This window comes from Octopus bimaculoides, chromosome 2 (assembly GCF_001194135.2).
Source record: "Octopus bimaculoides isolate UCB-OBI-ISO-001 chromosome 2, ASM119413v2, whole genome shotgun sequence".
NCBI lineage: Eukaryota > Metazoa > Mollusca > Cephalopoda > Octopoda > Octopodidae > Octopus > Octopus bimaculoides.
Window position 1 is genome coordinate 108,201,667 of NC_068982.1, and position 15,591 is coordinate 108,217,257.

The following is a 15,591-nucleotide window of genomic DNA, read 5'->3' on the forward strand; positions in this document are numbered from 1 at the left end:
TCACTTGGCCTAGAGCTTGTTGCAGTGGCTTGTGAGCCTCAACAATCCTGAGATATGACAGGCAAAGTGCAAGCTCCCAGTTGAGCCTCCCATGCCAGACTGTTCAAAAGATAGAGACTAGATCAGAGGTTTCCAACCATTTTTTGCTGATGGACTCCTATGATTCCTACTTTACTCTAGTGGATCCTCATAGCCATTTGATGTTTAAGAAATCTCATTATATTTCTATAATTGAATACTATAAGGAGTTGCATAAAAAAAATTGTTAAAATACTTTGTGTATTGTAGAAGCATAATCAATGTATTGCACATAACCTCTAACAGCAAAATCTTATATAGATCCTAGTTGAGAACAACAGAACTAAATTACTATGGACCACTTCTTCCAAGAGATAAAAGTAGGTTTGCATACGGCCAACACTCCTACCTAGAAAAAAAAAACAGAGTTACAGAAACATCAATGACAAGTCAAAATTTAACAAGAGCTGGATGAGAAAGGCCTTCCCTCAAGAAAAAAAACATAAGACACAGTGCTGCAAAATCTGAAAGGAAGACGCAAGGCCAAAAGAGCAGGGATCCAACTGCAGAATAGCAGAAAGAAGAGCTCAGAGTTAAAAACAATGGAGAAAAGTTGTTGATGGCCTATACTCTGTAGTGAATGAAAGGCTTAAGCAAATTCTTGACAAGGCTACAGGAGCCCTCTTGATCCCACATCTCTACTTCCTTGCCAACCACTTTACAAAATGTCCAGCTTAGGTGAATTCATAGTGTATGAACAGTAATAGGGATACCTTGTACCTCATTTGATTGGAGAGTCTGCAACACTATAATGTGTTCATTCACTTGTGCTACATAGCTGAGGAAGTGAATAAAACAGCAATGATTTAAGAACAAGGCTGGGTGGGTGAGAAAAGCAGTGTAATTGGGATGAAAATAATGGATAAATGGTAAGAATGAATGTTGGATGTCAATAAAAGGGGTCAAGGAAGTATAGGGGTAATGGTAGAGTGTAAAGAACACATGCGAATCTGATGTGGTCCCTTATATATGTAAGTACTGAGATTGATGAGAAAGCTAGTGTCATAAGGATGAGTGTTGGAAAGATGAGAGTCAGATAATTCTAGGGACATCCCTAGCCCTTCTGGAAGAATGATACAGTGATGAGAAAAGCTCTCCTACATTTCTTAGTTACAACAATATAGTATAGTGAGAGTGAAAAGACGAGTGAAAGGAGAATAAGCATATATATATATGCCCAGCTCTTCGAAACGCCGGTGTTAAAACGGGGGTAGCTGATGAAGTAGAATGTTCTCTATGTGGCTTGTGTGTTTTCTCGTCTACATTTTGTTTGCAATTTCCTGTACCCAGATATGCACTTATACATACAGGTGGATGTCGGTACGCACATACCTGTACGTATATATGCATATACTCATTTACTATTTGTTTATATATATATGATTTAAGAAAAATGTGGAAGAGAATGAGGAAAGCATGAGGGGAATGAAGCAAATGCTGTGGCCAGCAGAGCCAACAAGGCAGCAGACAGGCTGGCTGGTCCAGGTGATATATATATGTATGACAGAATCAAAATAAATTTGTGGTAGTTTGCATATTCTGTGAAAACAATAAATTGAAGTGTGTATTTGTAAAAATTTCTGTATTTCATATGGTGTATAAGTTATATATTTTATCAGACTTAATTCAATTGAAACCATAAAGTTACTATTAACGCTTTTTTAAAAATGACATACAGCATATGTTAAATAGAAAAACCTTAATATACATTTGTAATCTGTAAGCAGAAAGAACAGTGAAGCATTCCTAACACAACTTTTAGCAAAACACTGAATGGAGTAACACCCAACTAGGCAAGAAATGATTGACAATGGATCAGTACAGTAGCTAGGATTATAAAAGCTAAGTGGCAGTACAGTACAGTAGCTAGGGTTATAAAAGCTATGTGTCAGCAGTAATATTAAAGAGCAAGATGAGAAGTAAAATTTTAGATGAATCTAGCTAGGAAAGAAAATGAAAAGAAGTTTCCTTATGATCTGATTTGACAGGTAATTTTTTTCATATCATTTAGGCTGTAATCAGAGAGAAGTATACCCAAAACCAAAAGTATACTTGACCTCAGTTACAGCTAAAGGAAAGAGAAATAAAAGCTACTATGACATGTTGAATGCTGAGTGAGATAGTAAGGGATCACTTTATGTGGATCTAACAGAGGATACAGTATTGGTTCTACTTCATAAGTTTATTAAGGATTCAAAGGCATGAAAAACAGCAAGTCTTCTAAAGTAACCACTGAATAGTTGAAAGTCTCAAGCTATGTTGGATATATACTTGTTTCTTTCTTAATTAATCAGGTAATGCTGAAAGATGACTTGTGAACAGAGTTAGCTTCGATATGATGACATATGAATTTGTGCTAAATTGCAGGATTACAGTTGTTATATTTCAAGTGCAACATCTGCAAATGCTAAACAAATACAAATCTTAAAAATTTTTTTAACCAGGAAAAGCCTTTTGACAAGTTTCCTTGCTCTGTAGTTTGATGAATGCTGAGGTATCCACCGTCATTCTAGTTCTTAAAAACCTATAACACAATACTTAAGGGTTGGTTGTGCTTATAAACTTTTATGAGCTAATCAGCTGGTTCTTGTATTAAAATCTGTTGGGTTGCAATAAAAGTTCCAAACTTAGATGTAAGATCTAGAATCCAAAAGCTAAAAGGTCAACATTGCTAAGACCAAAGTGCTAATTAATAACAGAAAGTACAAAATCTCAATGACTTTTAGGAAGTTGACATGCTTGAGATGTAGAGAGGAAGTACATAGAAATTTGTTACTGTGTACTCAGTGCAAACAATGGATATACAAAAGGTGCAGTTGGATCTTTAGCAGGCTGCACAGAACCAGAATTTCAGATGTGTCAATACACTGAAGCAGTCAGTAGTGGGAGCACACATAAAAAGAAAATCTAAGGGAGCAAATGCACTGATATAACAATGTAATGCAAATAAATGAGTGAGTGCTAAATTAATGCTCTGTGTGTGTGTGTGTGTGTGTCATAGCAGTGGAGGAAGGAAAAAGTAAACCAGGAAAGATATAAAAAGAACTAGTGAGCTCTCTGGACACTGGACCTCGCAGAAAAGGTGATAGAAGACCAAAATGACTGATGATGTGTTGACTACAGACATTCCAACTCACAGCAACATGGAGAAGCGGATATTAAAGATGAAGTACTGTTCTGTCTTAAATGTGAAATACAATCAATAAATTTAAATACATTTGATGGATACTTGTTATTTAATAATAAGCATAAATTATAGTTTTGAGTCAGAGCTTAATAAGCTATCAAGTAAAAATTCACAAGAGAGCTATGGATTTTTAATGTTTGAAATACAAGTTGTTTAATTCCTGATCAAGAAGATTTATGATCGAAGGAGTTTAGCTGCAAATGTACTATTTTTAGAGGCAATGTATCCATTACATACTAAAGTATGTAATGTGTGATTTGAAGAAAATTTGGCTACTATTTCTGGTAGATTGCACGACTACATGAAAGTACATATTATTCCTTAGTGCTTATGTATGTGTATGAAAAGACATTAAGCAAAGTAACTTAATAATATACATGTGTATTTAAAACAAATACCTATTGTGTCAGTATTATACATGATAGTAACATTACACTGCTTTTAGTATAGGGTATACAAGATATCATCTGACCAGCTTTAATTGCTGCAGTTTCTTTTGAAGCAAAATAATAGGAACTTGGCACCATCTCAGTCAATATGCTTTCTGAATATACCAACTTTGGCTGCACTGAAGTAGCTCGAAAGGAATTTACTATAAACAGAATATTCAGAAGAATATTAGAACAAAACTAGTTTTAATATTTCCTATATGTGGTAAATTTTCCTGGTTTTGAATAGGTTGACTAACTACAAATCTAGATATTTGCATACATTCCTGGAGTATTTTATGAATGCAGCCATGACTATGTAGTTAAGAGGCTTGCTTTGAAAACATGCAGTCTGAGTTCAATCACACAACACAGAACACTGAGTGTCTTCTAAGGCCTCAAGCCAAACAAAGCCTTGTGAGAGGATTGGTAGAACAAAATACATATATACATACATACAAAGAAACATATCTCTCTCTCTCTCTCTCTCTATATATATATATATATATATACATATATACATATATACATATATATATATATATATATATATATATTGAATGTGTGTGTGTGTGTATCTTTGATAGTGAGGCTTGTTTACAAGTATCACATGATGTTTGACATCATGTGATATTTGTAAACAAGTGTCACTACAAAAGAAGAGATGTTTAGTTTCAATCATGCATGAAAAACATGCCTAGTCATAGGGAAAATTACCTTGTTTGGAAACAGGTGAGAGTTGGTGACAAGAAAGGCATCAGGTCATAGAAAATTTGCTTCATCTGATCCATGCTAGTATGGAACAGGAGACTTAAAATGACAATGACAATATGGGTCAGTGCTTGTGTTTATGTCATGTTATTTTATGTCCTGTGACTTAGCTGTTCAACAAATAATAGAGATGAATAAAATAAATGCAAGACTGAAATAAGTACTGGGGTCAATATGATTGACTTAACACCTGAAGTCAATGTTCTTGCATGGCTGCAATCCAAAGGCTGAAACCAGTAAATTAATATGTTTTAGGACATAATACCCATTTTGATTTAATTTAAGATAACAACGTATCCAGGCTTGCCTTATATTATCATCTTTTGAAAGAAGTCAGCCTCAGAATTATAAACCAAATAATAAATTTCAGTTTTCTACCACTGAAGAGGTCTGTCCTTTTCCCACAAATATGAAGCAGAAACTTTTCAGCCTCTTACTAAAAGCATTGCACAACACCATTTAATAATAGATTTTAAGTGACAAAAACAAAATGGATGTAGGTATAAATATTTGACATGCATTATGTAAATAATTAATCAATCACTAACTACTAGAAATGCTTTGTGTGTTTTTTCAAGATACACACTCAACAGCATCAGAAACATCAACTCATCCAACAAAAAGTTGTTTACCTTATTGACATCTGAGAAGAATAACGAGTACACTTAGGCACTAAAACTGTTTATTTCTCTTAGAGAACCACACAGTTTAACAGTCATCTTCTATGAATAGTGTGTATGTACTGACATGTTTATATGTATTAGTATAAGTATGTTATTATTCTAATTTTTACATTTTATACACACATGTACACATATCTATAATAGTTATTCTATTACATTTTTCTCTTCTTTTAACTTGCAATGTAATCTATGTTTGTGAACTTTATATATAATCACACTGAAGTGGGAATGTTAGCCTATGAGTGAAGGGGTCATAAACAAGGTAACTTAAATAATTAACAAAAGATAATTGTTATGTACAAGAAATATCCAATATAATAAATATATAGTAAAACTGAGTTACTTTTTCCACAAGAGAAAAATCAACCTTCTATGAAAATGTATTTTATTAATACATAAATTGCTGAAATTGCATTTTAAAATTTATACAACTATAACTGGTAAAATATACTTGATAAGATGTTGGATTGCAATACAAAGAATCATATAAGAATGATTTCTTTTCTTCATATGAATTATAGCTCAGTACAAAGTAAACTAGATACTGTGTGCATTAGGGGCAAAGTAAGAAAAATAAATATCAACTAATAATAACTTATAATCTAGAATAGAACTTTTTATGAAAAAAATTATTGGTCACAACATATCAGAAGTTACAGCTAATACTTAGGATAGTTTGAATGAGGTACAAACATTTTTAAAGAAAAAAAAATCACACTACCATGTGATTACAAATTATTCATACTATTCTCTGATTATACAGCTACATCTATTTTGTTGTGTTTATAGTTGAAAAACAGTTAATACACCATTTGAAAGAGGAGTACATGGAAGGACATATAAATGCAGCAATAGAAACTCCCAACAAATCATTAAAAAAAGGTCTTCATTATACAGAAAAATGAATTTAACTCTTAAAAAGAGGATAAACCTTGTTTAGAAATGAGCAAAGGTGTAGCAAAGTAGAAGGGATATAAAATTTCCTGATTTACAATGTTTGTTAATTAAGGAGGGGTTTCTAAAGTGGTTTTTACCTTGGGTGCTAAGAACCCTTGCTACACCCAAAAGGTGAGGGGGAGAAGAGAGGAGTATAGGCTGGATATGGTGTGCATAGTTGCTAATTTTTATTTATGGGCTAGTTAGAAAATAAAGTTAGATATTTTTGTGACCACTTAAGCTCCAAGAACCCAGTGTTCAAGTCAGATTCTTATAACACGAGGTGAATGAAACAAAACTATTCTTTTGGATAAACTGCTGATCTATTGCAAATAACTTTCCCAGAGAAGGTATAATATCTATTTCCAGTTTGCAAAACTGTTGTGTGTTAAATTGATTACCTTCCTAGATATACATAATGCCTGCAGCATGATATATTCTGACAAACCAAGAACCATCCATCTATCCAGTTTCTCTGTTCTCTATTCCTGGAAGGGTCATGGGGGTAGGAGTCCTCAGGCACCTCCTTCATAGGGTCTAATCAGAAGTAACCATCATTACATTTTCTTGATGGACTCCCAAGTGTGGCCAACTGAGATTATGGATATTATCCAACTATCTCATTCTTGGTCAACCTCTAGGTCTCCAGCTGGTTGGCCTCACTTGAAGAATCTGTCTTGTGATCCTTTCCTGCAACATTCTAATCATATGTCTGTAGTACCAGCTCAAACTGGAGAAACTCTGATCTCCAAACCATGCACTCTGTTGAGTAACATTACTCCAGAGATCCTTTAGAGAAAGCCCATTTTGGTTGCTTGTGTTTGCAATCATACTCTTCTTGTCATTACCTAACACTCATGACCATGAGTGATAGGCATGGAAACCAAACTGAAACGGTAGTCTGATATTTTATCCTCTTCACCAAGATAAAGCAGATTACTCACTAACTGGACAGCTACAAGCACCATTTCATATAAAAGAGTTTGGTACAAGGTAAAATACACAGCAATATAATACTGGTTCCACAAGCCTGAAAAAGGCCATGTTTATGAAAAATAAATTTCAAACAGAAAATTAAATTTGTCCTTTCGAATATTAATTTGTCAACGACATTACATATTTTTAGCTGAAATATTTGTCATCTACAGCCAAAAAATATTTCAAAAATGCTTTTAAGTAGTATAGAGTTAGTTGTTGTTTAAATATAGTCTTTTGTATTTAGCAACAAATTAAATAAACTTTAGCCGTTTAATAACAAAAAGTAGAGAAGAAATGGTTTGTAGTTAAGCTTAATGTCTAGTTTAGATTTGTCTGGACTAGTAAACTCTAAACTGTACACCAACTTAAAATTGGTACAGTTTCTGTTTCATGGATGAACAGATATTGGAAACGGTACCAAATTTTAGAACAGTTACTTCAGAAACTATTGTAATCATGAATTTGCAAAAACTATACAACCCATGGAGCAACAAATGTGAAAAATATATTTATTTTAATGAATAATGTTTTTAACTTTGCAATAACTACCAGGAATTTCATTTAAGCATACTCAGAAAGAATATTTTGTTCCTTGAAGAAAAAAAAATGTAGATGAGTGGTCTATGTCGAAAAGGCTGAAACAATGCACACATCAGCTATGTCGCATATAAATCTGTGTTGCTAAAAGCTTTGTTGGAAACCACAGAGCAAAAGAAGCACTCTCATCATGCTAAATAATATAGAAACTGAAAATGGTTTTGTTACCAGAGCATTCTGAGAGGAAATAAATTCATCTTAACAATTCATTTAAATAAAATAAATGTTCAAGATGAGTTGAAGAAGCATGCAGTGTTTTATGAAATGAATGAAGAAAATAAATGGTTAGTAGTTAGAATACTAAATCAATCGATATTGTGGCTAGAGAAAGAAATGGTAATGCTATTTATAAAGAAAATCAAGTTTAACTGATAATTCGGGAGGGGAAAAAAAAACACTTTTAAGTAGCCATGTGCACTGGCAAGTTGCAGGTATATTCTACTGTAATTACAGTTAGCAGTTGCTAGGATACGAAGTAATTCAGTCCAGCCTTACATGTTATTGTTCAATCTATGGAAGTAAAATTATAAACAATAGCTTATCACGAATGGGTCCACGAATTTTGAATAGGAAACTATCTATGAACGTTATGTTGTTTTAAATACCGCCGCTAGATTTTGATCAACAAGTTTACCAATCCCAACGGCACAACTATTAAGTCAGCCTTTAAATTTATATATATGAATTTTAAAAAAAGACTGTAGCATCTTGTATACTTTTTTTAAGTTGGTACCGCTTACCTATTAAAGTCTGTCTGAGTACATGAACATTTTCCAGTATCTTTTCACAGTGTTCTTGGGCAACACCCATTCCTTGCAGCTGGTGGAGTTGAAGCTGACATACCTGTCGAGAAGATACATTGTTCATATAGCAACATTATAAAAGAACAAAAACAAACGACCATAAGTTATGCACATCAATCGAACGTGGTCTAAAAATTAAAAAAAAACATAAAATGTTCATATATACAACGTTAGAGAGAAAAGCTACTTCTATTCCGCTACACAACACTACTAGCAGGAAGTGAGAGTAACTACTTATTCAATGGCACATGCACTATTGCATCCCAAATCGTATAAAAAGAAAGATCACTGTCAATGAAAATCGAAGTATAGTAAATAGAGTAGAGACAGACGCAAGGAATAAATAAACTTGTGTAAATCGTCGGCAATGTCCTTGGGACCTCTCTGCAGTAAAGCTAGATTCGGAAATGTTGCAGATAGCCGCTTAATGGTTACTACTACATCGTAGTAGTAAGTGGAGGGTCTCCCCACCTCTCCAGTCTCCAGTATACAATACTGGCACATAGCGAGAACAGAGAGAGAGAAAGAGAAAAAGAGATTGCGACGACAACAGAGCGACTGGTTGGGTGGGGTGTGATGGAGTATTTACCGAATGAGACACTTTCATCGAAGCTTCAATGTGGAATTACCAACACCACGGATCAATAAACACACACACATACACAAATATGTGCGTGCGCGCGCGTATGTTTAGATCGCGATTCGTAATAGGCTACTTTAAAATCGAGTGAAATCTTGGAGAAAACATAGCAGTTATGTTGTAAGACATTGATCAATACGAGGGGGGAAAAAATCGAACACCAATGCCGGTCAACAATGTTTTTATTGGAAGTTAAATTGTTTCTCTGCTACTTACGACTTCGTGCTGAATAAGAACCTTAAGTAAATAATGTTGATATAATAATGACTTCGAATTTAATAAATAGGTAGAACGAGATATGAAAGGGGGGAGGAGAGAGAGAAAAAAAAGATAATGTACTAACTACAGATAGAGAGTAAGAGACACATCTATAATGTAACAGGCATCAATTCCACCATAGCTGCACAGATTACGAGAATCAAGCTAGACTGATGGTTCTAAAGGAACAGATCGGTTCGTTTCTTACAGATTGACACAATAGAAAAGTATATCATAACTAAAGATTGCCACATTACTTCAATGGTGTATTATGTTTCAGGCTAGCACCAACACAAGTAAAAAAATGTCAGTATTTAGAAGCGCTATAACGACTCGCGTTATGCTATTCAGGTCCAGATGTTTTGTTACCTTCTTAAGGTTCTTTCTCAGAAGTTCCATGATGTTGATTACAGAAGTCACTAGATTTATAAATTCGAATAAAAATATACTTTATTAGTTTCGCTAGAGTCGACGTAAATGAAAATATTTCGCAGGGCTGGTGAAAGCAGCGACGAAAGGGTTCGGTGTCAGCAATAAAAGGGGATAACAAGACATAGGAACTAGTAAGATTGTTGTGGCGCCTCCTCTGACCCTAGCAGCCGTCACACATATATATCGCCAGCTTATTATTTTTTCATTAGAAACTACTAAGAAATCTTTTTCTATTGAACAAACATTTACACATCTATCCAGAGATACACTTGCTGTACTTACAGACTGCAGCGTTTTAAATCCATAAGCTTCAAAAGTATCCGCGTATTGCTTGCACATAAACGTTTCAAGCCATCTTTCCACGGGCCCGGGCATAATTTATTTTTTTTTATTTGCCAGAAGAATCGTTTGGCGGGGGAAGATAAACCCCCGCTCTGGTTATTTATTTATATTCTTAATGTTTTTTGTTGAATTTTTTTTAAGTAAGGCTTAAGTTCGGCCCTCCAGTTTTGTTGGCCAGACCTTCATTCCGTGAGCTTAACATAATGGCTGCCTGTCACGTGACTCCAGTTTTCTCCACCTATTTCTGTCCCTTCACACCTCCCCTTCCTCACACTACCATATCTCCACTCCTCTATATCTATCACTACATTCTTCTCACCACTCCTTCTCTCCCGTTTAGAGTGCACTATTAACAAACGTTATCAACCTTTCCCCTTACGGTCCTTTACCTTTTTATGTTACCTCTCTTTCTAGTTCCTCCCTCTTCTTCTCTACCTCAACCTCATATACTTCTTATCCTTGATTAATTCCTGCGCTGTTTTACAGATTCGCTAAATGTATTACTTACTTTTCCATCTCACTCACTCTCTACACTAAAATTCTCCGTCAATATCTATTTGACAATTCTTCTCTCTCCTCGTCTCTCTTTCCCTCAATACTCTATCATTCCCTTACTACTTCTCTCTCTTTCTCTCTCACCCTCTCCGATTGTTATTTTTCTTTTCGCCGTTTCCCTTATTGACCTCCTTCTTTCTTACCTTTCACTCCTCCTCTCTTGACTTCTACATCACATTCTTTCTACTCTTGTCCATAATCGCTCACTCTATATACATTCTCTTTTTGTTGTTGTTCCTTTTTGCTCTTGTCTAAGTCAAGTTTCTTGCTAGAGAAACAGTTAAAAAGCAAGAGACTGACCGATCGGAGCAGGGAAAAAAAAAGAAAAAAACCTTCATACTTCTACGGCATTTTCCTCTCCAACTGTTCGATAGAGTTACCAGAAGCTAAGTCCGTCAGCACAGCGAGGCCTGCTGTTACCTAATTTTATTTTTATACTGACTGACATCTTTTTTTTTTTTTTTTTCATGTTTTTGATTTTTTCTCAACAACAATCTTTTAAACTGCTTTTGATTATATTTTCTCTATATATTTAATTGGGGCTTTTTTTTTTACCCCTTCAGTTGGCAGTTGCTAACTATCGGAGTAGGCTGATCCTAACACTTTTACACTTTTCTCTGAATGCTATGGAATTTTTATATATATATTTTTTAATCAAGGTACACCACACAAGCATTTACATACTTGTATGCAAACCATGCAAGCACACGCTCGTATCTATGGGAATGAGTAAACGTGTAATTCATTCGGGGATCTCACTACGTAATTGTCTCTTGCGATATCTCTAACCTAAAATATTTTCCCAGTAACATCTTTATATATGTATGCCAGTACATACACACACGTTATTGTATTTAAATGACTAAGGTTGTAGGATTTCCAAATGAAAGCAATTCAGAAAATAGAAACGATTACTCAACTTTTCACTATAATACAATGGAAATTATAAATACCAGGTCAAAATAATAGCAAGGATATTAAAAAAAAAGCTAAGACAAGGAAATAAATTGCCATTTAATGTTATAATATATATTTTTATTAAGCGAAATCTTGAAAAGTCTAACTTATACTGTTTTAATGGTTTAATACAGTTTATTCCGTTTTTGTTTAGTTTTGTTTTTGCTTTAAATTTAGTTTTCAAAAGTTTCCTCGTAATGCTTTCCATAGAAGTTTTTTTTAATTGTATAAGCATTTTTTGCGTATTTATTTCCAAGAGGTTTTTCTTCTTTCTTCATACTGAATATTTCCGTTTTATTGTATCGAGGGGCATGCATAGGTGAGAGAACATTCATTCTCACACAAAAATCGTGTATTGTGTGTGTACGTGCGTGCGCGCGCGTAATGTGTATTCCTAAAAAAAACCGTCGGAAATTTATGTAATGCGCCAAAAATCATACTTTCTTCGATGTGTATGTTCTAAACATCGTCAATTTACAAATGTGCTAAAAAAAAATTAAAAAATCTAAAATTGCGCGGTTGCACCCCCTTTTCGTAATTTTTCTGTTTTGACATTTTTTCTGAAATTGTCTCAGATGTATGTTACAAATATTTTTGGTAAATCATCTCAGATCTTTAAAATGTAAACCTGATAATTTTTCAAAACAAACTGTAAACTAAAAAAAAAAATACACAAAAAGGGGTGGTGTTCCCCGTCATTTATATTTGTTTATTTATTTTGTTCAAATTCGTAATCTACGATGCTTAAAACACACATCAAAGAAATTACGATTTTTGGCACTCTAGATAATTTCTGGCACTGTTCTTTAATAACATTATTCGTAGACACTACTTTTCAGTGTGTGTGAAAATGTGTGAGGTTGGTGGATCTCCGTCGTTCGTCGATGAGGATTTTGTTCGCTCAACTGAATTACCTACTCTTGATTTAACTTCTTATAGCCTGAGCATTCCACAGACACGTGTACTCTTAATGTCATTTGCAGGAACAAATAAAAAACAGAAAGTGACACAATATGTGATAAGGCAGTACCTTTTGAATGGCAGGCACAATCCACCCATTAAACTGTTAGGCCCTTTCCATTTTCCTCAATTCACTCACAAGATGTACGTCAACTCAAGAGCATAGAAAATTTCTTAACCATTCAGTCATTCTACATCTATTCACACACACACGATATTTAACTCACATATCTGTGTGTATGTATGTGAGTGTATATATATATATATATATATATATATACACACACACACACACACAAGAGTTACGGAATGGAGTATGGGAAATCCCAGGCTACATATGTTTCATAGCGAGTGGAACCTCAGAAGTGGTAAAATCCAAGTGAGGTGTATAACACCAGCTACTTTTCAGGCCAAGGATATATAACTTTTTTCAGCATACCGTTCTTCAACAAAACGAAAAATACCACAGCCTTCCATCTCAGTAAACCACTATTATTCCTGAAAGTTGTTTTTTTTAATATTCACTACAGATTGCTTAAAGCTAACTTTCTTTGTACACCTCAATCCCGGGATCTTACATTGATATATATATATATATTTTTTTTTTATTATCAATAGTTAATACATCCAAAAAAGAAGCACACTCTAAAGCATTAGAGCAGTAATATATTTTTTAGGAAGTCAAAAGTTATGGCCAGTCATAGAGTGACCATTGGTTTCGCACCTATAAAGGGCTTAGCAGTATAGGTGACTCCTCAAACTCAAATGGCTTCAACAACCAGATACCTTTATTACTGCAAACCCTTACTTGTTTCCAAGTAAATAACATTTCCCATGGCTAGATATACTTTCCACTAAAGACTAGAAACAATCAGCATGGTAATGCTTGTTTACAACCATCATGTGATATCAATAAAAAAGTACACACATACATATATATATAGATAAGTGAAAGAAAATGGAATGAATGATGTTCTTTATTTAAAATTACAACAATTGTTTGGACACATTCTACACTCGTAGTGCATTGGTGAGATGTTGTGTAATCATTATCATCTACTTAAGGTGTAAAGTTCCCCCTCCCCAAGTGGTTGTTTAAATAAGACCTTCATTAGATCCTACTGCCATTTCACTCAGTGTGAGAATGCATACCCAAAGCTGTATGTTATTTCCAGCAGTTTATAGGCAAAACTAAACCCATAGAAATATAGTGACAGACAAAACACGATTAAAATCAAAATACAAAAGAAAGAAATAGACAAAAAAGGGGCGGGGACATCCATGTTGACTATAAATTACAATTCTATCCTTATGGTCAGATTATCTAGAAGAAAGTGCAAAACAAAATGAAGAAAATTAAGCATTTAGAGATTAAGACTGACTATTTCAGTAATTATCAACAATTTGTTTCTTTGAAGGATCTAAATTACCCTCTGTCTTTTGCGACAAAACAACTGCCTCTATTCTACACTCAAGTCAACCTCTATTTAAAGTTAGCCTTTATATCCTTTTTTGAAACAATTAGAAAACAATAAGTTAGTAGGTATCTTTACCCTCTCCCTGTATACATATTCTTCCATATACCCACCCACAAAGTGGTGTATATAGTTTTATATATGTATATATATATATATATCATCGTCATCATCATCATTTAACGTCCACCTTCCATGCATGCATGGATATATATATATACATACACACACATGTATCTATATATATATATACACCTATATGCTTCTTACTTATATTCTTATTCTTTCAGTTTCCATCAACCAAATCCACTCACATGGCTTTGGTTAACCCAAGACAATAGTAGAAAATACTCATATATATAAAATATGGGTGTATATATGTAAGTGCGTATATATATATAGGGTGTATATCTTTATATATATACAAACGTGTATCTATATATGCACATATATATATATACTTCTTACATACATATCAATAATAATATAGGCTAGATCCAACTCACATACAAAATAGTGTATACAGTTTGATATCTCTCTCTCTCTCTCTATATATATATATATATATATATATATACACACATACGTACACACAACAGGCTTCTTTCAGACTCCATCAACCAAATCCACTCACATGGCTTTGGTTAACCCAAGGAAATAGAAAATATTCATATATATAAAATATGGGTGTGTATATGTACGTGCGTATATATACATATATATATATATATATATATATATATATATATATATATATATATATATATATATATGTGTGTGTGTATATATATATATATATATATATATAGGCACAGGAGTGGCTGTGTTGTAAGTAGCTTGCTTACGAACCACATGGTTCCAGGTTCAGTCTCACTGCGTGGCACATTGGGCAGGTGTCTTCTACTATAGCCTCAGGCCGACCAAAGCTTTGTGAGTGGATTTGGTAGACAGAAACTGAAAGAAGCCCACCGTATATATGTGTGTCTGTGTTTGTCCCCCCCAACATCGCTAGACAACCGATGCCGGTGTGTTTACGTCCCCATAACTTATCGGTTCGGCAAAAGAGACCGATAGAATAAGTACTAGGCTTACAAAGAATAAGTCCTGGGGTCGATTTGCACGACTAAAGGCGGTGCTCCAGCAAAGCCACAGCCATATGACTGAAACAAGTTAAAGATGAAAGATATATGATAGCTGTCCGCTTGTGACTGAGGAGACCATCATTGACCATTAAGAGCATTGTGTGCTTAGACAAAATTATACTTTGCACACTTGTGACTAAAGAGTCCATCTCTTAATAGACATCCATAGATACAGCAAACCAAAACCCCACCATTCAATATATTGGCAGTGTGTTCTTGAGCAGCTTCCTTAAGTTCAACATGATAGATGCATGTTTCTTTTAAGATACCCACTCTTTCCTTTTCTTGGTTTCTCCAATTGTGGCGATAACAAGCATTGCTTTCCCAATTGACCTTTCATATATATACATATATATATATATATATATA

General features: G+C 34.1%; 1 protein-coding gene across 7 annotated transcripts in view; it reads right to left on the reverse strand.

The window, feature by feature from the left end:
• Positions 1-15,591, reverse strand: part of LOC106876266 (transcription factor 20) — a 128,630-nt gene that overhangs the window by 95,755 nt on the left and 17,284 nt on the right. For 2 of the 7 annotated variants that reach the window (XM_052978584.1, XM_014924757.2), the window contains exons 1-2: positions 10,074-10,402; positions 8,399-8,501 (exon numbers count right to left, since the gene is read on the reverse strand). In XM_052978584.1, coding sequence (XP_052834544.1) covers positions 8,399-8,501; positions 10,074-10,166 — 196 coding nt within the window. In that variant the 5' untranslated portion in view covers positions 10,167-10,402. Of the gene's footprint in view, positions 1-8,398; positions 8,502-8,793; positions 8,929-10,073; positions 10,403-15,591 lie in introns of those variants that run through there. The other 5 variants (XM_052978588.1, XM_052978586.1, XM_052978585.1 and 2 more) reach the window with 4 other exon arrangements.